Here is a 22,460-nt window from a genome sequence, read left to right on the forward strand (position 1 = left end):
TCCAAGACCAATAAACACAGACCAAGACTCCCAACCAATCAGGATGAAGAAAAAAAAAAACATTCTGGCCCAGCAGTAGGCTAGCCCCAAATTTAAAACTGAAACAATTGTAAAAGTCTGACTCACAGACAAACACAATACAGAAGCCTGATGATGGCAGATGAGATTCTGCTGAAATGTTGCTACAACTTTAAAAGCACAACTATAATGACGTGGGAAAATACCCGAACAAAGCTGAATACCATACATGTAAGTACCCGCGAAAACTTAAGAAAACGAATGTGTGTATACACACACAAACACACACACACACACAAACTAAATACTGCTTTTAAATGCAATACCTCAAAAGCACGTTGGTGATATCCTAACAAGGAAACGTGCGCGCATGTACATATATATATTTATTTATATTCATTGATTGGAGTGGAGCTTGCAAACAACTGCATCGGGGGGAGGGGTTTTCGAGGGAGCCTGCAATCATGCGCTCGGACCGGGCGGCGAGCGGTGTTAAGTCTCTGCCTCTTCATCACTGCCTGCCGCACTGCTGTCTGTGGAGGCCGCGACGTCTTCGCCGGCTCCTTTGTGGCGATCCCCGCCTCCTCCTCCTCCCTCGGTGGCTTCGGCGGCCCCGTTATCTTGAGTCGGCGGGTCTCTCTTGGCTGCTTGAGGGCCACTTTCTGAAGAATTGGCATCCGGTGGCTTTTTAGGCCGTTCTTGGTTGGGGTCCCCTAAAAATTCTTGCCACCCTTTCAATCTCTCTTCTCTTTCCCGGGAAGTTTCTTCAATCTGGGGTGAGACATCAGTTGTCAATATTTGAGGAGGATATTTGGGGGGGAGAATGAGGGGGAGGAGGAAGAGGAGGAGACAAGGAAGAAGAGGAGGGGGATGAGGAGGAAAAGGAGGAGGAAAAGGAGCAGAAGAGGAAGAAGAGGAGGAAGAGGATGAGACAAGGAGGAAGAGGAGGGAGAGGAGGAAAAGGAGGAGGAGGAACAGAAGAGGAAGAAGAGGAGGAAGAGGATGAGACAAGGAGGAAGAGGAGGGAGAGGAGGAAAAGGAGGAGGAGGAACAGAAGAGGAGGAAGAGGAGGAGGAAAAGGAGAAGCAGGAGAAGAGGAGGAAGAGGAGGAGGAAGAGGAGGAGACAAGGAAGAAGAGGAGGGGGATGAGGAGGAAAAGGAGCAGAAGAGGAAGAAGAGGAGGAAGAGGATGAGACAAGGAGGAAGAGGAGGGAGAGGAGGAGGGGAGGAAAAGGAGGAGGAACAGAAGAGGAGGAAGAGGAGGATGAAAAGGAGAAGCAGGAGAAGAGGAGGAAGAGGAGGAGGAGAGGATGGGAAGACGTATTCAAAGACATTTCAAGGCATTCTCTTAGTTTCATGGTCAACAGCTTAGATTTAAAATGGGATTTGGGGAAATCATTACCGTATTTATCGGCGTATAACACGCACAGGCGTATAACACGCATCTTCATTTTAAGAGGGAAATTTCACCCCACTCCCACCCCACGTGGCGCTTCAATCCACAGTGTCCCATTCTGCCTGCCTGCCTGCCTGCCTTAGTTTCTGGTTGTTTGGGAGCAGCTTCGGCTGAGAATAATAACTATTCGCCTCTTTTACTCAGCCGAAGCTGTTTCCGATTCAACCATTAACGAAGGCAGGCAGGCAGGCAGAACGGAGCACTGCGGGCGGGCGGGCGGGCGGACGGGGTGGGGGAGAAAGGCGACAGGAAAAGCCCCCCGCTTCTTTGAAGCAGTTTCTTCCTGTGCTGGTGGAGGAGCGAGAGAGCGACTGAGAGAGCTGACCCAGAGAGAAGGACAGGCTTCGGTTGCTTCCTCCCTCCCCTTCTTTCATTTGTGTCCTTGATCCCCGATCCCAGCAGCATTCACCGAAGGCTTCTTAACATTATATCGGCGTATAACACGCATACATCATTTGCCCCCTATTTTCAGGGGGAAAAAAGTGCGTGTTATACGCCGATAAATACGGTATATGACAAGAATCCGACTTCCACAGCATGTCATTAAACGAGTTTTCCCTCCTACGGATCAGAAATCCCTTTTAAGAGGGATTTCAGAAGCCAAGTGCAAAGCATGAAATAACTTAAATAACTAAGTCATTCGTGTTTTTGGGTCGGTCAAGACTCCCAACAGAGGCTGTTTGGACAACGTCCCTGCCATCGTCTTGGTAAGATTTCAGACCTGGTTGGCCATGAAGGGTTTCTTCCTAGGGCTGGGAGGGAAGGACCGGCCCTAGTTCGCCCAGCTAACTCCGTCCCTAAGGCAGGACTAGAACGCATGTCCCACCCCGCCCCCAGTTTCGACCTGCAGTCTTAATTGGCTCCCTTCGTTACTCATCCTTTTTTTTCTTTTTTTAAAAAACCACCACCTTCATTAAGCCAAATATACCTGATAATCGGTTACGCCATCCCACGTTTCCACGGAGAGCTGGCGCCCACCGAACCATCGTCCATTCAGGGCCTGCTTGCAAACGTCAGCCTCTTCGGATTCCTTAAAGGACACGGAGGCCACGCCATCTGGATGCCTCTGCAGAAATAGGAACGGGGGGGGGGGGGGGGGGAGATCCATCAAATTAGACCTATGTCAAGGTTCCAAGTAACACATCCCCCCCAACGAAGAGAACTCCGAGGTAGGCCTACTCCTCCAAGAACATTTTACTGGGACCTATCATATTGGCACCGAGTTGGTGGGAAACCGGCTCTACTTTCCCGCTGGTTTTACACCCAATTAAAAGTAACAGAAGAAACTGCCCCCCCAAGAGTCTGTTACGGTTCGCCGGCACCCTGTGCAGACGGCAGCGGAATCGAACAGTGGGGAAGAACAGGGACCAGTCCAGGAGTCTGGAGAGGACTCAGACGAGGGTTCTGCGCCCAATGCAGAGATGGGACCAGGACCATCTGGGAGTGGGGTGCTGCCTCCGGAGTCTGGCAGCAGCAAGGCAGAGGAACAAGGGGAGCCTGTTCCCAGGGCACATATGTGCAGAGCTGCTAGAAGGCGGGAGCAGCCGAAACAAAAGGGGCGACTTGGGAGTAAGGCTTGGAGGTGATTGCCCCTTCCCTAAGGCATAAAGGAAAGGCAAAGGTAGAGAAACCTTTGCAGGAAGCAAAGTCGTTTCCTCTGTTCAGATTAAACCTTGAAGCTCTGTGTGGACTTTATACTTCGGTTGGTGTTTTTAATAATTCATTTGGCACTCTAGTTGTTGGCAGCAATTCAAAGGAGAAAGGCGGGGTGCTTATCTTAAGGAACTGTTTGGGATTCATTTCCGGCTGGGAATGAACATAATTCCCAGCACTGAAATAAATCAAAAGTTGTTTGGACTAAGCGTGTGCTTAATTATGGTCTGGGGAAGTCTTGGTCAGAACAGAGTAACCAGCCACATGATCCAATAAGCACACAGTCTAATTGTTGGTTGTCTTCGGTCTCCATCTGCCAAACCCCTGTGGCAACGTCCTTTGTTCCCAGGGGAAACACCCCAATTATCTCCACACACCGCCCCTCCCCTCCCTGCTCCGAAGCTCCAGGCTGTGTCAAGCCTGAAAATCCCTACAGAAAAAAAACTACAGAAAATGGCCACAGCCAGGCCAGCTTCAGGGTTGTCAATCTAGGCATCACCTGCCGTATTTCAGAGACGACCTTATTTCAGAATCACAAATTCTGTCCTGGGGATTTACAAAACATGATAAAATGACTTCTCTCCTAAAACTGCCACTTTTAAGAGAGAAAAACAAAACAAAACAGGCTTTGAAATAATTTTAAGTTGCTTTGGATACCACATTTCCTGAATATTCTCCTAACGCCTGTCCGTAATGATAAGAATATCTGGGTTTTTCCAGAAGTCTAGTAATCTTTCCAGGTTATTAAACCCTTTTCAAACTGCCGAATGTAGCATGTTTTAAAACTTCCCTGATTTTAATTGTACAAATGCAGCTGCTGTTTCCAAGGCTCACAATACAGAAATAACGTTTTCGAAGGGCTCGGCCGTATTCCAGGGATACGCTGAATAATGAACGTTTGACAATTTTTAAAAAATCATTTGGTTCTTTGCCAAACAGACGGTTCTAAAGGGAGCCCAACCAGTGGGGGGAAATTTTGAGTGCTCTTGTAGAAGAAGAGTTTCAAAAATACAATGCAAAATTCGGATGGAGTATTTCCGGTAACGTACATCAAATATAATGACTTTCTTTACTTGACCAAATTTTTCACATTCTGTCCGTAGATCTTCCCGGATCTCATTTAGCACTAAGGGATCCTCCTGGAAAGACATTTTAAAAGCATATTTTAAAAACAGATCCAACACTTTCAGAAAGCAAATGTCAGGATTCCCATTTAAATCATGAGTCTCGAGCCAAACTTCCAAAACTTTAAAGGATTTATTGGGAGTTAACATGACGGCACTGCCTGGGTGTAGCCGACTTTGAGACACATCATTCATTGTCACCCTTGACCTTGGTTTTCCCCCCACCCCCTGGGTGTATCTTAATTCATATTCTCCAATGGGACACCTCCATAGCCAAGAGTCATCAATCATGCTCTCCAGTTAGAATTTTGTGCAGCAGAAACTTCAGTCATTTTGGGACTACGGGCTCCATGACTCCCAACCCTTGGGTAAATATAAAGAGATGAACAGATAAAGGAGCTCTGGTGGCGGGGTGGTTAAACTGCAGCATTGCAGGCCAACTCTGCCCACACCTGGAGTTCAACCTGGCTCAAGGTTGACTTGGCCTTCCAATTTTCTGCAGTCTTAAAATGAGGACCCAGATTATTGGGGGAAATATGCAAATAATCATTGCAAACCACCCATAGAGTGCTGTAAAACCACTATTAATCTTCCCATCACTCCTTATCACCTATCCCCTCCCACTTGTGACTGCATGACTGTAACTTTGTCGTTTGTATCCTAATGATTTTTTTGACTGTTTCCTAGAATGATTTGATTGCTTATTGTACCCTATGGCTATTACTAAGTGTTGTACCTGATGATTCTTGACTCTTGATAAATGTACCTTTTCTTTTTATGTACACTGAGAGCATTTGCACCAAGTCAAATTCCTTGTGTGTCCAATCACACTTGGCCAAGAAAGAATTCTTAACTATTCTATTCCTATTCTATTCTACAGAAGCCTAAATGCTATTGCTAAATATGTTTGGCGTATGTCCCACTGGAGGGTAACGTTATGCCTTCAAATGCAGGAGCAGCAAATTAAATTGCTGGATATGATAGTCCCAACAGCCTCAGCCAGAAACAGCCTAAAAATGGAACAATCCTGTCTAACTTTAGCTGGCCCTATTATGCCAGACGCTTCTCTGCTTGTGACGAGGCCAACTTCATTCGTCATCTTTGAGAGGCGACACGTTCCCAGGCCTTAGGGAGGAGGGATTGCAGTGTATGAACTCCTGCTGGATGATTATTATTATTATTATTATTATTATTTTAACCTACCTCAAAATCGTTGGGATGAAACATGTTTCTGATTATGATAACCCTCTCATGTCGCAATCTCACACTCCCCTCTTTCTTCTCCGGCCGCCAATCCAGCAGTCTAATGAAATGAAGCAACATTTAAGAGGTTGAGGGGGTGGTTCTCTTCAGTTTCTAAAAGCATTTTGTTGTTGGAAAAAAAGAAATTAACGGGATGCTTCTGAAATCAAGAGTTGTCAGAATTTTTGTTCCCCAGTAAGGAAAGCCAGTTTTCCAGCAGCCTTGAAACTGATGTTATTTATAAACCACTTACGTGAAAGTTAATTTGACATCTAAATCCACAATTTTATGAGGAGTTGGCCTCCTGAGTGATTTGAGCTACTTTAAAGATCAAGGTCTCATGCATTTTAAAAAAACAAAGACAACCTTTTAAAGCCCCGGGTTTCGTGAAAAGGCAAGTCTTTTAGCTATGTTTTCCACAGGCAAATGGAGCTGAACCTCAAAAGCGAAACATTCTTATAAAAGTTTTGAGGTATCCTGAAAAACAGCCACGTACTTTTGCTGCTGGGACAGCTTCTTTCTGTAGTCTTTGCATTTCTTTTTCTTCTTGCTGGCGTCGTATTCGCCTTTCAGCTGGAACTGGGCAACTTCCACATGTAGTTTGTAGCCTCGGATTTCTTTCTCATCCAGCAATTTCAGCGCAAGTTCAACCGATTCCCTCTGGGGAAAGGGAGGGAGAGGAAATAAAATAAAACCCTGCTTTAAAAAGACCCCCTTTTTCCCCCACCTAACAAAAGGAACAATATTTGTGACAGACATTGCCACACGCTTCTCATAAATCTTGTTGATGTCTGCAGGAATGCCCACAAGTTAAATGAAATTAAATTTCAATAAAAAAAGAGACTCTGTGTTTGCAATGACAACTGCAACCGTAGGATCACCATAAAGGTGTTATACTGTGACAGAATAAACAACTAACCTTTAAGTAACAACAGAGCCCGTCGCCTTTAAGGTTTCCTTCTTTGTCTTTGTAAAGTTTGATTTTTGGTTCCTCCGTGTGAAGATCGCGCATAACGATACCACATTTTGACATCACCTCCACAAACTCATCTTTTGTAATGTCGGGCGGTAAACCTGGAAAGGTTAAAATTTGAAGAGATACAAATGCCACAACAAAACCACACTGAATTTTTAACGTTACCATGTCCACATTAACGTTGATGGGGGTTTTTTTTGGCCACAGTCTACATTTCCCCCCTGTGGAGTCTTTTGTCTATTCCCTCTCATTCCCACACGGTCTGACAGCTTTTGCAATTTGGCCACGTTAGTTTCCAAACTGTGAGGGAAACAATGGGCTACTAAAGGACAACCGTAGTTTACTTCAGGTTTTCTAACTCCCAAGCTGGATATAAAATCCTTAACGCGGTTCGGCAAATCCTGCACTCTCGGTTCAAAATATAAGCTTTGGGACCCAGGGATTATGTTTGAGGTGAGCCCTGCAAGGTTATTCTATCGGTGACGGCGGATTTATCTGCTCCTTGAATTCAGTAAGGATGACGGTCTGCAGGAGCAGCCCCCCTCCCCCCCCCAAAAAAAACCTTTGGGGCACCAGGGACCGGTTTCGTGAAGTTGGCCAGCATCTTGATTAGACAATGTGACTGTTTGGGGGAAAGTGGGGGGACGACTTTTAATTAGGTGAAAATCGCGGGAACTTTCAGAGTTGGTTTTCACCAGTTTGTGCCAATATTCTTCAATAAAACTGTTCTTGGAGGAATCTGCCTGCCTCGCAGTTCTGATTTCTATGGGGTTATTACTTGGGAATGCTGACACACAGGATCAAGCCTCAAAATCATGGATGTACAGCCAGGCAGGGAGCATTGTTCTTTTGATGTGCCTTGTGCATCAAAGCCAGGGCCAGTCAGGGCACCAGCAAGACAGTGGAGGCTTCAGAAATATTGTGCATTTCGCAAGCATTATGCAGCTACGAAATGGGAGTCTGCATCACGCATGCCAAGGGCCCTTCCAGATGCAGCGGGAAGTCGTTTTCCCACTCAACTGCGAAGGTATTAAACCATGTACCCAAAGCGGGGTTGCCACAAGGTGACTCTCTAATTAGGAAAGAACGTGACTGGAATTTGTTTAGAGGCGCTGGCCTCACCTTTAAAGCACAGCAAAACACCCACCCTTATTCAAATGGAGACAAATTTCAGTTCAGGAAGAGAGCAGGAAACAAAGGGGAACAAACTGACCGCCAAGCCAGCCTTTGGCATTTTGAGGCACTTCACAAATAATTCGAATATACAGGACTAGAATGTTTAAATGAATGTGTTACTTAGTGCTCTTCCTACCCGCTTAAATTTTACTCCACAGCCCTCAGTGCCGAGGTAAAGATTTCGTGTGCCGTGAAATATTTGAAAACGATATTCAGGGGCTTGAATCCATTTCCAAGGAGAACCACGGCCATTTCACCACACACAGCATTCACAGCCAGCAAAGAGTCAAGGCTGCTCCTCACCTGTCACATAAACATTTGTGTTTTTCTGCTCTTCCACATGAAACCATCCTAGAGGGGAAATGATGATAAGTTAGGATTGCACCTCTAAAGAAAACAGCTCTTCAGATTAACGTTCACATCAGATTGCGGAGGGGAAGAAAGAACGGAAAAAGAAAAAAAAAAAGACACTCCTGGGATATAAACCTGGCACCTTCCTATCTTCTTCACACCTATCAAAGCTTTAACAACATTCACAACTTCCTACAAGTCGGCTGCCATTGGATCCTTTGAACATTAAGGCTTTCTTTTTTAGAGTCGGCTCTAAAGATGTTCTTGCACGACCGCCCCACACAAGCACAACTCCGCGGGAAGACACTGCATCTCTTCTTGAAGAGCAGACTACTTCTAAGTCATGCACAATGCGGAGACTCTCTTGCCTGCATCGGCTTTTCTTTTTTCTCCTTTCTGTTTAGGGTCTGTGGGCAACAGCTGCGACGATTTGGCTTCTACTCTGGGCTGAGCCTTGGGGGCCTTGGAATCCGCAGCAGCTTTAGATTCAGTCTTTGCAGCGGAGGCCGAGGTATTGGAGCCTTCGGTGGGGAAGCCGTAGTTAGCATGGTAGGTTGCCAAGAAATCTTCAGTGACCTAAAAAAAGGACATTGTTCAGGACACCGATTAGAGACCAAATTTAAGCTTTTTAAGTTGTGAGTTATTGCAAGAATCGAGGGCCGAGGTGGCCTCCTGAAACAAATAATGCCGGCCATGTTCCATTTTTAACCGTTCGTAATGGCACTACAACTGATAGGCATCTTAGAGGGATAGGCAGGCCTGCAGAGAGAGTAAAAAGGATGCTACTCTAGGTTTACTACAGAAAGCTACTCGGAGCACCAGCATATCTTTGAGATCAAGTCATTCAGAAGTTGCAGAATGTTTACTCTCCCTTAACACACGGCCTGCAAAATTGTCTCTCTCTGAACACCTAAAAATGCTGACAATTGTCCCCATTCTTACAAAAATTCTTCAGAATTTAGCGAAGTCAGAGAATTTTCAGAAGCAACTGCACTTCACCTGATTCAGCAGCAGAATTGCACAATGTAGATAGAAGTCCACACTGGATGCAGCTCACAGGTTAATAACCCTGAGTCTAGATGCCAACTTAGAAAACAAAGTACTGTAAATAATTTCTGGAAGAGTGAGAAGTTGTTGGAATCCACACATCTGAAAAGTTGCCAAGGTTGAGAGAGAGAGAGAAAAAAAACCAACCCACTGAATTGTGGTACTCCCCATTTCAGAGTATCTGATGTATTCATCGCTTTTACTTATCTATTTTTAATCAGGCAGGTTGAAAACCTAGTAAAGGGATCCTGCTGGAGAGATAAGGCAGGTCAGAAGGACAGCAAGCCAAAGGAGCAAGTAAGGAAATCCAGCTGGGCAGGTTCATTGCTCGTCTCAAAAAATGGTATTTTGCCCCAGGAAATGAGGATTATTATTAACGAAGTCCATTGCTTAGTCAGCCTGAAGTTTGAGACTGGATTTGGCACCTTTATTTTATGTGTGTGTGTGTGTTTGTTTGTGTGTGTATGTGTGTGTGTACATATGATGTGTGTGTATATAGATGATATATAGATGATAAAGATACATGAGAGCATAGATAGATAGATAGATAGATAGATAGATAGATAGATAGATAGATAGATAGACAGACAGACAGACAGATGAGAGAGAGAGATGATAGACAGGGAGAAACAGGTAGGTAGGTATAGACAGACAGACAGACAGACAGACAGACGATAGGATAGGGATGATAGAAAGATAGATAGATGATAGATAGATAGATAGATAGATAGATAGATAGATAGACAGACAGACAGACAGACAGACACAGATGGATGAGAGAGATATATGATAGACAGGATAGATAGGGATGATAGAATAGAGATACAGAGATGGAGAGAAATAGACAGACAGGTGATAGGATAGATAGGGATGATAGAAAGATAGAGATATGGAGATAGATAGAGAGAGAGATGAGAGAGAGAGAGATGATAGACAGGATAGATAGGGATGATAGAGATATAGAGATGGAGAGAGAGATTTATAGATTTATATAAACAGAGAGATAGAGATAGACAGGAAGATGAGGGCGAAACAGAGATAGATAGATAGATAGATAGATAGATAGATAGATAGATAGATAGATAGATAGATAGATAGATAGATAGATAGATAGATAGATAGATAGATATGGAGATAGAGATATAGAGACAGATAGATGAGAGAGATAGACAGGATAGGGATGATAGAGATAGAGAGATGGAGATAAGAGAGATTTTAGAATATAAATTTATGTGTCACCCCTCTCGCTCTCCAGAGCAACTACCGTGCAGCCAATTTGTAGACAGACAATGCAGGGACTATTATGCTAAGAAAGAAAAATGATCTCCGCCTTTAATGAAATTATTATTTGGTTTCTATAAGAAAGGCTAAAAGGCTCCCCTGCAAAGGAAAGGCTCCCCACAAAAAAAAGGAAAGGAAAAAAAAGCAAGACTTCTGCAGCCTCAAAACCAGAAGACCGTCAAGCGCAGCTTTAGGACTACAACTCCCATCAGGCAAAATCCCGACCTGTGCCTTTCCCCCCACAGAACCTCAGGCGCGGGGGCGGGGGTTTGGATTCCCCCTGCGCTCGCCCCTCCCCGCGCGGTGGAGGATGGGTCTTGTAGTCCGGCCCACCTTGGGGAACCAGGCCTTCTTCTCGCGGTCCCACTCGTACTGGGTGCCGTCGGCGGAGTCCGTGTAGGTGAAGGGCTCGTCGCCGCCCTCCTCCTCCTCCTCCTTCTTCCGCTCGTAGAGCTCCTGCAGCCGCAGCTGCTGATGGAACTCCTCGTTGCGGTCCGAGCCGCCGACGCTCATGGTGCCGCTTGACTCGACGCCTCCTCCCGCGTCGCTTCTCCCCACCAGGGTGCCGCCCGGGCCCGGCCCGGCCTGGAAACGCCTCGCAGCAGGCCCGGCGATAGGGCGCATGCGCGGGGTCTGCGACGCACGCGCGGCCCCGCCCCCTCGTGGCCCGGCTCGGCTCGGGCCTCTCCATCCCGAGCTGGTGGAGCCGGGTACCGCCGCCGCTCGGAGGTGGCCGAGTCCCCGCCGGCTTTTCCAACCCGCTCCGCCGCGCTAAAAAGCCGCGGTTTCTGGCCTCAATGGGTGACCAGGCGACGGCGCAGACGCAAATAGGGCGCTTCCCCGCCGTTGCGTCGGAGGAAGTTATTGCGCAAGCGCAGAAGCGCTCCCCTGCCTCTGCCCCCCACTCCTGTTATCAACGTACAGCTGATGGGGGGAAAAGGACCTGTGCTGCTCACTGCGCGAGAGCGGAAGTCGCTTTTCGAAAAGAAGGCGGGACTAGGCCGAAAATGGCAATCAACAAAGGCAGCCAATAAGCTTCAGAGTTGAGCAAGCCCGTCAGAGAGCTGCGGAGAAGGGAAGGGCGGAAGGAGATCAGAGTGAGGGCACTACGCATGCCCAGAAAGAGACTCTTTTCCTAGCCCTTTTGGGAAGAAATCTTGATTTTTTTTTCTCCTTCCTAAACGAATAAAGGAAATTTTCTTCCCAGTTCTCAGATTTCATCCATTTCCATTCTATGTCAACAGCAGGATCAGGGTGCCCATACAGTTCGTACAGAAGAAAGAGGTTGACTACAGCTTCCATCATCCCCAGCCTGAATGGCCCCCTGTTTGGATGAAATGGGTGGGGGGGGGTTATACTATAAAATTCTATAAATTCTACTCTTATGTCATCCCAACTTGATGTGATCTGGAGCTGCGGAACAATGAAGCCCATCCTCCACAGCTTCCAATCTACAGCAGAGGCTGGGTGGGAACAATGAATCCCATCATCCATAGCTTGCAACTTCATGTACAGCCACAGCAGAGACTGGGTGGGAACAATGAAGCCCATCATCCACGCCTTCCAACCTACAACAGAGGCTGGGTGGGAACAATGAAGCCCATCATCCACAGCTTGCAACCTCCTGTACAGCCAATGGCCCCAGCAGACATTTGAGTGATTAGAAAAAAAAAACAGCTCCTCCAAATAGAGAAAATAAAGCAAGATATTCTACATTGTTTTACTATAAAGCAGAGTTTTTCAAACTTGGCAACTTTAAGAGCATGGATTTAAACTCCCAAATTCCCCAGCCAGCCATGAAAAACACTGCTGTTAAAGAAAATCCTCAGACCTCAACGTTCAGATCTTTTATTTATTTTCTTGTTAATAAAGCCTTAGAGGAATTGCACCCATAAATTAAACTCCTTGCCTTTGTGGCTGTGAAGCATCAAGCCTTTGAAATCGATACTCCAGAGCAAAAAATATCTCGCTGTCATACCCAGCTGAACGATAATTCAAATGCAACAGGGAAATCCTTGTCCAGAAGGGGCATTAAATCACCACCCAACGAGCTGTCAGAAGGACTTGCTGGATGTAATTTTAGATTTGTCAATAACCTTTTGCCTTCATCTCTACTTTGGTACCACGGCTGCCTTGTTAGAGATCCTTTCACGATTCCAAAATAGAACTTTGGAAAGCAGCCTCACAATTTTGGCCCCGAGGTTGTTTTGCTCCTAATGCACCAGATCCGAGCTGAGTTACCATGGTTTCGAGATGACTGTGATTTTTATGATCTTAAACTAAATGCATCGGTTGCATTTTTTTTAAAAAAAAAAAAGATGAATAGCGTCAAAAGTTTATAGTGTTTACTGAATTGGAATGGTTTCAAAATATTACAATAAGAGAAGCAGTTTAAATAATGCATTAGCATAGGAACTCGGAACGTATTGTGATACTGTAATAATAAGGCAGGAGAATGCCTGGCTTCCTTTGGGCAGTACAAGCTGGAGATATACCAGCTCAGTCCAGCTGGTTATTTTTTTACTTGGGTAAAACTCTTTAAGTGCATTCATTTAATATTGAACTCACTGGATTAAATGGCACTTCTGAGAAAATAGTGATTTAGATTGCGCCGAAATCAGCAGCATTCCAGCCCTGTTGGAAAGAGATTTTTTTTCCTGAAAATTCAATAAAATTAAGCGCAATATAATTTCAAAGGAATGTGCAAATGATGACAGATAATGAGTGCAATTATTGAGTGCTTGATATTACAGGGTTTTTAAAAAAGTTTAGTATGTATAACTCAGCCACCATGGCACATAAACAATGGTTAATGATGTGTGTTGAACCAACTGTGTCTTGGTCAACGAACCATACTACAGCAAATAATGGCTTAGTGAGGGACAGGAATCAAATCCGTAGGGAAATGTGCAGTTCAACCTGGCCCCAGCTCAAAAATTGCACCATGCTGAGCACAGTAAAATCTAGTATTTCTATTCCAGTGTCAGTAGAAACAACCCAGCAGTTGGTTCCTAATTTAAGTGGGGATTTTTCCCGCGGCATACCCACAGGAGCAATGCTGTAACCAAAACCCTGGAAAATATATTAGCTCCAGGCCTCCAACTCATCTGAATGTTGGTAGAAATTGTGATCAAGAGAAGGAGGCTTCTAATGAGATTCGTTAAGATTGGGATAGCTAAAAAAACAACAACCAAAAGCTGCAGCAGAGTTTTCAAACTCATAGGAAGTTCCAAAACGAAAAAGAATTTCCCAAAATCATTGTGCCACGCTCATCTTGGGGAAAAAGTATTGAACATCTTGGGGAAAAAGTATTGATGATAAGCCTAAACCCAACTCTTTGAGTATTAAGGTGGTCTCACAACTGGGCATGGGTCGAACCTCATAAAATTAGAAATTGTCCTCTTTGGATTCTGTTCACTGCGGGCTCTTAACACTGGAGGTTTTTCCCGAGGAGATTGGACAGCCATTTGTCTGGAATGGCTACAGGGTTTCCTGCCTAGAACAAGGGTCACCAACCTTTTGACCTCAGGGACCACCAAACTCATAATTTTAAATCCCGTGGACCAGAGACCCTGGGAAAAATAAAAATAAAAGTCTGCAGGAAAATTCCCCACCCCGTTTTCCTACCGATCGATCGTTCTTTATTTGGGATCGCAGGATACCGTCTCCAGCTCGTTCTCAGGGGGACACAGAGAGGGAGGGACTTTTGGCTCCATGCAAGGAAAGCAGCAGAAGCAGCAGAAGTCTTTCTTTCTCTCCCCCAAACTCTGCCAGAAATGAGTCTTTGCCAGCACAGCTTCTTGGAGCAGGAGGCCTTGCAGGGTCCCAAAGACTCATTTCTGGCAGAGTTTGGGGGAGAGAAAGAAAGACTCTTTCTACTTTCCTTGCGTGCAGCCAAAAGCAGAAGAAGAAAGAATTGGAAAGAAGCAGCCCAGTGACCAGCCCAGGCGCGTGGGCCGAATGGGGCAAGTTTCCCCCCCCCTGCCCTTTCCCCCCTCCCCTCACTACCTCATGCTGTTCGCAATGCAAACCTTGTGTTCCTGCGGGCCATGTCGGCGGCACAGCCTTGTGTTCCCGTGCAGCCTGGATTAATTGCTTTGCGGGTGACCTTCCTCTGTGGACCACCACAATTTTCTCATGGACCAACAGAGGTCCCCGGCCCACTGGTTGGCGACCACTGGACTAGAAGACCGCCGAGGTCCCTCCCAAGTCTGTTTTTCAGTAGCAACTCGCAATACAGAATCAGTTACCATTTGCTGTACTGAAAGCAAGCTTTATTAGGGCTTAATCATTGAAATTTCACAACAAGGCTGTAGTACGATAGAGGAGAGAAAACCTGCTTTCAGATGATAGATGCAAAGCTCTCACTTCATTCAAGAAAGGGGCAAGGACGTGCTAGGCAGTTCTCCACTTAAGGGCTACCAGAAAGTTTCGTCGCGAAGCAATGTGTTTGTGAAATGAGTTGTGCCCGACTTTAATGACTTTTTCAGCCACAGTCATTAAGCAAATCATGCAGTCCTTAAACGAATCCTGCTTCCTCCTCCCCCGATTGACTTTGTGTGTTAGAAGCCTCCTGAGACGATCACAGAAAACGATAATGCGGCAACCATCGTAAATCCACTGGCTTACAGTAGGACCACCTTTATTTCAAAGTCCTCATATCGCTCCATGATGGCCTTGAATGCAGAAGCCAATGTCTCTGGAAGCAGGATATGAAGGGAGGGGCTTATTGGCCGTTATTTGCAACCAGCAAGTGGTGGGATTCAAAAGTTTTTACTACTGGTTCTGTGGATGTGGCTTGGGGGGGGCGTGGCTTGGGGGGCATGGCAGGGGAAGGATATACTGCAAAATCACCATTCCCTCCCCACCCCACTAACCTGCTTTCCAGCTCCGTTCTCCTGTGCAGGGCAACAAAAGAAGACCCAGCCAATCAGCTGGGACTCAATAGGAGGCAGAGAAGAGATGGGGTTGGTGGGGCCAGTCAGAGACGGAATTGGCCGGTTCTCCGAACTATTCAAAATTTCCACTTCCGGTTCTCCAGAACTGGTCAGAACCGGCTGAATCCCACCTCTGGTTCTGATGGTGTATGTAGCCACTTTATGACTAATTTACACTAATCCTCCCCCCCAGTATCTCCTCTTTCTATAATGCAAGAAACAGTGAATGGAAAGAAATCCAGGAGAGAGAAACAACCTGCGAGTAAGGAGAATGACAAACAGGCTTGCCTCCAGAAGGTTTTTAAGAAGAGGTTGGACAACCATTTGCCTGAAATGGAATCAGGTCAGGGGTCAGTCTTGAGCAGGGGTCAGTCGAGAAGACCTCCAAGGTCCCTTCCAACGCTGCGACTTGATGTTAATGCTATTTGAGCTGTTAGCCAGCCCTTTTCTCCTCCTGCAGTCGCAAGCTAACAGCTCATCCTTTCCTTCCTATGCAGCTGCCAATATTCTCTACCCTGACCTAAAGCAAGTCAGGTTCTTGTTGCTCTTCCTTGCAAAGGGCCAAGGGAATAGGTGGGGTTTGGTTAAGTTGAACATGCCTGGGAGGGCAGCTTGGGAGGAAAACCAGGGATGTGCACGTGTGAAACAGATGGCTGTGATTTGCAGGAAAGTTCCGTGATGCCGAGGTGTGAGATCTTAAGATGCATTGGGAAGATTTTTTTCTGCTGAGTCTCCTCTCCCTTCGGCAATTTTCTGGATCTTGCTGGCAGATCTAGCAGGCATGACAGATCCCCAAGTGCAATTAAACACTCTCCTCTTCTTTGGTGATGCTATAATCCGTGAGCAAAGTGACACTGATTTCCGAGCCCGTGACTGACATGGCTCGGCTCGGGGGCTGCGTCTGGGTGAGGCTGGCCCTTCGGACGGGCATCTTGGCTTTGCAACACGAGATTTCCTTCTTGAAATGTTGGCGGAAGCTTTTACTCAGCCAGTAGAGAGCGAAGGGGTTGACGCAGGAATTGCTGAAGGCCAATGCTCGGGAGAAGATGGTGGCCACCAGATGGAAAGCGGACGTATCTATGGAAGTGTGGTAGGTGAAGGAACGGTACAGGTAGAGGATGTGGTTGGGTAGCCAGCAGAAGGCAAACAAACCCACTAAGACCAACACGGTTTTGGCCACTCGCTTGCGGGATTCAATCTAAGGGGGAAAAAATGCAAATTATTGTTCCTGGTTTCTTCATAGGCTTCTTAAAATAGGCCAACATCAACATGGCAACAAGAGATAAATACTGCTAGACCTTTTTTGGCTTATTGATGACTCCAAAGAAAGGAACTTTCCTTCCTTCCTTCCTTCCTTCCTTCCTTCCTTCCTTCCTTCCTTCCTTCCTTCCTTCCTTCCTTCCTTCCTTCTTTCCTTCTTTCCTTCTTCCTTCTTTCCTTCCTTTGCTTTAAACCAAGAGTCTTCAAACTTGGCTAGTTTAAGACTTGTGGCCTTCAACTCCCAGAATTCCTGAGCTAACATGACTGGAGGAGGAAGAATTCTGGGAGTTGAAGTCCACAAGTCTTAAAGCTGTCAAGTTTGAAGATCCCTGGCTTAAAGGATCACATCCACACGTGCTCTCAAATTCAATCTCCATCAATGTGATGAGTTAGTCAACATCATCATCCCCAGATAGCATGACCATTGATTGGCTGGTTGGTTGGTTGCTCTACCTCAGAGGTCTCCAAACTTGGCCACTTTAACACTTGTGGACTTCAAACTCCCAGAATTCCTCAGCTAACATGACTGGAGGAGGAATTCTGGGAGTTGAAGTCCACAAGTCTTAAAGCTGTCAAGTTTGGAGACCCCTGCTTTAAACCAATAATATAATGACAACATATAACAGTTCATCCAAATTATCTGGTCCTTGAGCACTACTCTGAATGTTGGACCGTAAAAAACATGACCCATCAACAGTCTTATGTTCTACAAGCCAGCTAAATATTACCAACACTGCTTCCAATAATTGCAGTTCCTTCGTGGAATTTACAGAAAGAGGTATTTAATTTTATGGACTTGGAAAATATGGAGGAGCAGCTCCCCATTTCAATAAAGATTTGGTGAGAGAATCAGATTGGCATAGCAGTTAAGGCACTGAAATAGGAAGAGTCCTGCCTTAGTGACAGAAGTCAACTGGAAGGGCGGGGAGGTCCAATCTTGGCAACTTTAAGACTTGAGGACTTCAATTCCCAGAATTCCCCTGAGGAGTCAAGGACTGACTTAGATCAGCCTAGGTTCAGCTTCTTCTTTTTTAAATAAAAGTTAGGCTGCTACTGCTTCTGCTGCTTGCCATATTTTCCCCTGAGATACAAGCTGAGGAACATCTCCCCGGTTACTTTCTGCCACTTATCAGCAAAAAACCAGAGCTGGGTGTAGCCTGCCCTTGATAAAAACTGCAAAGTAAACATGGTCTTGTGTAACATAAGAAGTAGAAGGAAAAAGGGTGCCACGGTTATGGGGTGGGGAAAAAAGGCCAAATTTGCTTTTTATGGAGTAAAGTTCCAGATTACTATGGATTAGGGATTCAAAGCTGAAGCCCACCTCAGTAGCCTGATTAATAAACCTTATTGATTTAATAGATAGATAGATAGATAGATAGATAGATAGATAGATAGATAGATAGATACATAGATACATAGATACATAGATAGATGATAGATAGATAGAATACTTTATTTTTATTTTATAAACTTTATACAGCTGGCCATCTCACAAATATGACTCGGTAGTGCACAATGAAACAATAATAATGCTTTCTCCCCACTTAATCTTCTTGTGGGCCAGGTGTACTTCAAAGAGAACTTCTGGATCCCAAAACAGTGATGCCATTTGGGGACCAAATAGGTCCATTGGCTCAACCTTTCATAGCCCACACAGTCTATTTATGACACCCACTAGCCCACTTGTCTGCAAACATCCTGCAATTGAGTGATCTCATTGGGTTGACCTCCATGTCCCCCAAAAGACCTCTGTCTAAGCGAGGCGGGTGAAATCCTGTTTCTGTTTCAAAAGGCCCATGTCAACCCTGAAGCTGACCTGGGGGAAGCCATCTTGGGGCCTCAGTGTTGCCACACTGGAGTGAGGGGTAGGGAGGGGGTGATTCAACTGGTGTAACAACTGGTTCGGTGAGCACGCGCTTTGCGTGCTTTGCACACATGCGCACCAAACGCACGCAAAGCGCGTGGACAAAACATTTGCTACAGACCTTCTCTAGCAATCCCTGTGTGTTAAACAGCTGATGCGTGGCAATTTGCTGTGCCATTCGAATCGGCTGAGCTTGAAAAACAGGATATAAAGCACAGCCTAGAGCCCAGGCAAGCGAGTGGGCCCAACAGCTGATCGTCGTTCCCAGCTGATCCTCGGAGCTACCGGTTTGCCCAAACCAGGCTGAACCAGTAGAATCCCAATCCTGATGGGGAGGGGGGAATTCGAGATAGCTGGGCTCGTGTAGTCAAAGCAAAATACTTTCTCTTGGGAACCAAGGACATTCTCACACCTGAGAATGGAGGAAGGAGGAGTGATGTCACCAGATCAGGACGCTGCACCATTTGGGCCATGTGACTGGTTGGTTGGGGTTGAGGGGGGACTTTTAATTAGGTGAAAACCAAGGGGCCCCTCAAAGTTGGTTTTCACCAGATGTGCACCAATATATTTCCAATAAAGCTATTCTTTGAGGAATTCACCTGCCTCAGAGTTCTTACTTGCAGTGGATTTATTACTTGGAACCAGTGGTGGTATGCTACCAGTTCGGGCCGGTTCAGCTGAACTACAGTAATAGTAAAAATCACTACCAGTTCACCAAACAGCTGAGACGAGGGGGCAAAAAGCCTCCAACAACCAGCTGAGATTATAAAAGACCGAAAAATGCATGGGAGGGTGGGGAGGGTTTGCTTCTAGCTTTTTGTTTCTTCATCCTCTCAACTGACTGGCTTGTTAGGGGCACAGGTACGCACACACATGCGATCCCCCATCAAACCGGTAGCAACTAAGGTAGGATCCCACTAGTGCTGGGAACCCTGACCACCCAACTATCTAAGACAAGGGTCTCCAACTCTGGGAGTTGAAGTCCACCAGGCTTAAAGTTGCCGATGTTGGAGACCCCAATCTAAGAAATGCAGGCTGGAAAACTTTGCTTACCTGCTTACGGGCGTGAGCGTGCTCTTCCGCGGGCATGCAGGATGTGCTTTTGTAGAGGGTCTTGGCGATCAGAAAGTAGTAGATCGATATGATCGCTAGGGGTAAGATGTAGAAGATCAAGAAGCAAACCAGCGAGTGGGCTCCCTGCAGGACACGTTCTGAGACGGGATACGGGGCGCAGGTTTCGAGGGTGGTGTTCTTCTCGAGCAGGTGGAAAGTATAGAGGTCTGAGGAGATGGCTTCCGGAGTAGCAAATAACATGGAGACGATCCAGATACAAGCAACTTTGCAGCAGGTTTTCAGAACGGCATCCGAGTGGAGCTCCAAGGGTTTTACAATCGCCTTGTACCTACCAAACACTGTATGTCAGCTCTTGGAAGGCTAAGGAAGGTTTTCCCCCTCTGTTTGGGGAAGGTATCTGGGGTCAGGTCCTTTATTTTTCATACTGTGTTGAGTCTTTCAGGATTATACTACAGTCTCTGTGTGTTTCTTACCCCCAAAATGTGCAGGGAAAGAAAAATACACCATACAGTCGCAGTGACTTTATTCAGAGAGCCCCTGAACCCAACACAAAGGTCTTGTAATGATACTTCCGCCCTCCAAGCTCTGGGTCTATGTTATCTTCCCCTGGTCCAGATGTTCAACAGCTGAACCTCTGGTGCTACTTATTTATTCATTTATTTATTGCAAATATACTTGTCCTCTGAACTGCTCAAGTTTAATAAAGGCCAGTTGATTTAGTCCAGAAAATTAAAACTTCTGCAAATCTTAGGCAACAGGCTGCAGGGATGTTCTAATCATCCTGGCATTTCATTTCATGTTTTTTTTGTAAATTGCTTTCCCACACCACTAGGTAGCACCAAGATACAGCAGAGATTCTCTCTCTCTTTTTTTTTTTAAAGGCATTTTGTTTTTCAATCATATCATTATCCTTTCTCATTCATTTGTTGGCTGCGCCGTAAATGATATCATTTTGTTAGATGTTAGTGAATTTTAAAGAATTTGCTTCAGAATTTTCCGATTCTGTTCCTTTAAGGAAAAAAACCGCATTGGCTTCCCATTACTTGGAAATGAAAAGGAACATTTTAAACACTGAAATAGCCTAAAGGATAAGGGGATGCTCAACAGCAGTGATTTTGCTCCACTAGAAAATCAAATCTTCCAAACTCATAGCCTACACTCATACAAATATAATCTCCCATGCATCAGAATTTGCATCCCTTTCTGGTCAGAAGATTATCCCAGCTACCAACTGTCTGAGGGTCAGGAGTGATCAGACAGAAACAAAAAATGCAGGGCTTAAGCTATGAAAATAGCTGGATCTGGCCATTTGACAGTCAAGTCTATGGACTGGCATAGTCCAATTTTGACTAGGAAGTTTCATTTCTTACAGTGCCTTCATGAACAGTTAAATGGTCGAAACTCACCTGTCAGCGCTGAGGACCGTGAGCGTGAACACGGATACCCCCACTGAGGTTCGTTGAATAAAAGACAGGAGTTTACAGCCAATTCGTCCAAACAACCACGTATCCACGATGTAACAGGCAGCGTCAACTGGCACGCAGGTCAACAGAAGGAGCAGGTCCCCAAAAGCCAGGCTAGTAATGAAAATATTGGGCACGGTCTGCATGGATTTGATCTTGAAGAAGACTTTGACAAGGATGACGTTCCCTAGGAGACCCATGGAAATGATGGTGGCGTAGGCTGCATAAATAACGCAGAGGGTCCCCAAACCAAGGGAGGCATCTCCAGACCAGCTTTCCTGGCTTGTTTGGTTGCTCATTAAGGGGGTCGGCTCTTCTGTTGAGTTGACATCTTCATAGAGATCAGCATTTATCACCAGCAGTGATGACCTGGGCATTTTTGAAAGCTCCGGGCGGAATTAAACTAATAGGAAACCCTTAAAACTCACCCCATATCATCTCCTGTCCCTGAAAATGTGAAAAAGATGAAGAGAGGTCCAAGCAATTCACCAGAAAAATCAACTGCTCAGGAGATTCAACTCTTTTCCTCTTGCTGTAGAGTCACCAAGCATGATAAAGACAAATATGCATAGATTTCACTGCTGAATTGTGTGGGAGGTGGAGAAGATGGTTGGGGTTTCTTTCCCCCACCCTCTCTCTTTTTCCTTTTTTTGAATATGCTTCAGAGCTACTGTGGGTGAAAGTGGAGACGGAGAGATAGAGAAGCAAGTAAACTCAGATTGCAAAATATGAAAAGAGGCATCAGATGAGAATGTCTTTACATCCTGGCCCACTGTTCTGTCAGCCGGTTTTCAAGTACACCCAGCTTTCTTCATGACAGTTGGTCTCATTTTATTTTCAAACAGAATTGGCAAGAGTCAGGATTCTGCCTCTTGAATGACTGGAATGTAACAGATTGAAAAGATGAAGAGTCTGTCACAAACTAGAGATGACAGAAGGAGAAAATTAAAGGGTGGGCTTGCTTTTACGAGTTATCGACACTTTGTTTGATGCTGTCCAGGGTGCTTCCAACTTGCCTGTGAGATCGGACAATCATCTACTGTAGTGGAATGTAGTCTGGATTCCCCAGAGGAAGAGGTTGTATTGCAGAGGAGCAAGAGACAGTTTGGTTGGGAGTAAATAAGCCAAGACAGTTTCTTCCTAGAAATTCTTAGAGTATCTCTTTAATGGGTCGAGTAATTTGCTTTAGTTTGCCAAGGTTTCTGTCTCTATGTGTGGAACAATAAAGGAACTTGCTGAGGAGTAATTCTGAGCATCTTTCTTGGTTTTGGGGGGCTTGACATCAATCCCAAGTGGAACTGCCTACCTTCTAAAGTCATGGGGGCTCCACCACTGGAGGTTTTCAAGCAAAGGATGGACATAGACTGAAACACTCTGAAAATTTGTGCCATGCCACACAGCATATTTTGTCTAAGAGCGCCTTTGTTGACCAAAAGGCTTCTGAATTTTCAGGTACCCTGGTGACATCCTTGGAAGATAACAACATTATAGGAGATTCAGCTCAGTGGCTTCTTCTGTGTCCAGAGAGGGGGGGGGAA

The 22,460-nt window shown here is 45.6% G+C and overlaps 2 protein-coding genes across 2 annotated transcripts; both read right to left on the bottom strand.

Annotated features, from left to right (window-relative positions):
• Window positions 1–391: 391 nt before the first annotated feature.
• Window positions 392–11,258, bottom strand: HTATSF1 (HIV-1 Tat specific factor 1). Its single transcript, XM_026685312.2, has 9 exons — window positions 10,658–11,258; window positions 8,365–8,572; window positions 7,949–7,996; window positions 6,413–6,567; window positions 5,990–6,153; window positions 5,455–5,554; window positions 4,177–4,266; window positions 2,403–2,540; window positions 392–789 (listed from the first exon to the last, which is right to left on the bottom strand). The coding sequence occupies exons 1-9, from the start codon at window positions 10,946–10,948 to the stop codon at window positions 511–513; spliced, it is 1,473 nt and encodes a 490-aa protein (XP_026541097.2). The 5' UTR covers window positions 10,949–11,258; the 3' UTR covers window positions 392–510.
• A 4,261-nt stretch (window positions 11,259–15,519) lies between these two features.
• On the bottom strand, window positions 15,520–21,360 carry BRS3 (bombesin receptor subtype 3). The gene is made up of 3 exons (XM_026685333.2): window positions 20,866–21,360; window positions 19,439–19,787; window positions 15,520–16,459 (listed from the first exon to the last, which is right to left on the bottom strand). Exons 1-3 carry the CDS (start codon window positions 21,297–21,299, stop codon window positions 16,064–16,066), a joined length of 1,179 nt encoding a protein of 392 aa, XP_026541118.1. The 5' UTR covers window positions 21,300–21,360; the 3' UTR covers window positions 15,520–16,063.
• Window positions 21,361–22,460: the final 1,100 nt, after the last annotated feature.

Source organism: Notechis scutatus, chromosome 10 (genome assembly GCF_049901735.1).
Source record: "Notechis scutatus isolate UNSWTSFEM ecotype Mainland chromosome 10, rNotScu1.2, whole genome shotgun sequence".
Taxonomy (NCBI): domain Eukaryota; kingdom Metazoa; phylum Chordata; class Lepidosauria; order Squamata; family Elapidae; genus Notechis; species Notechis scutatus.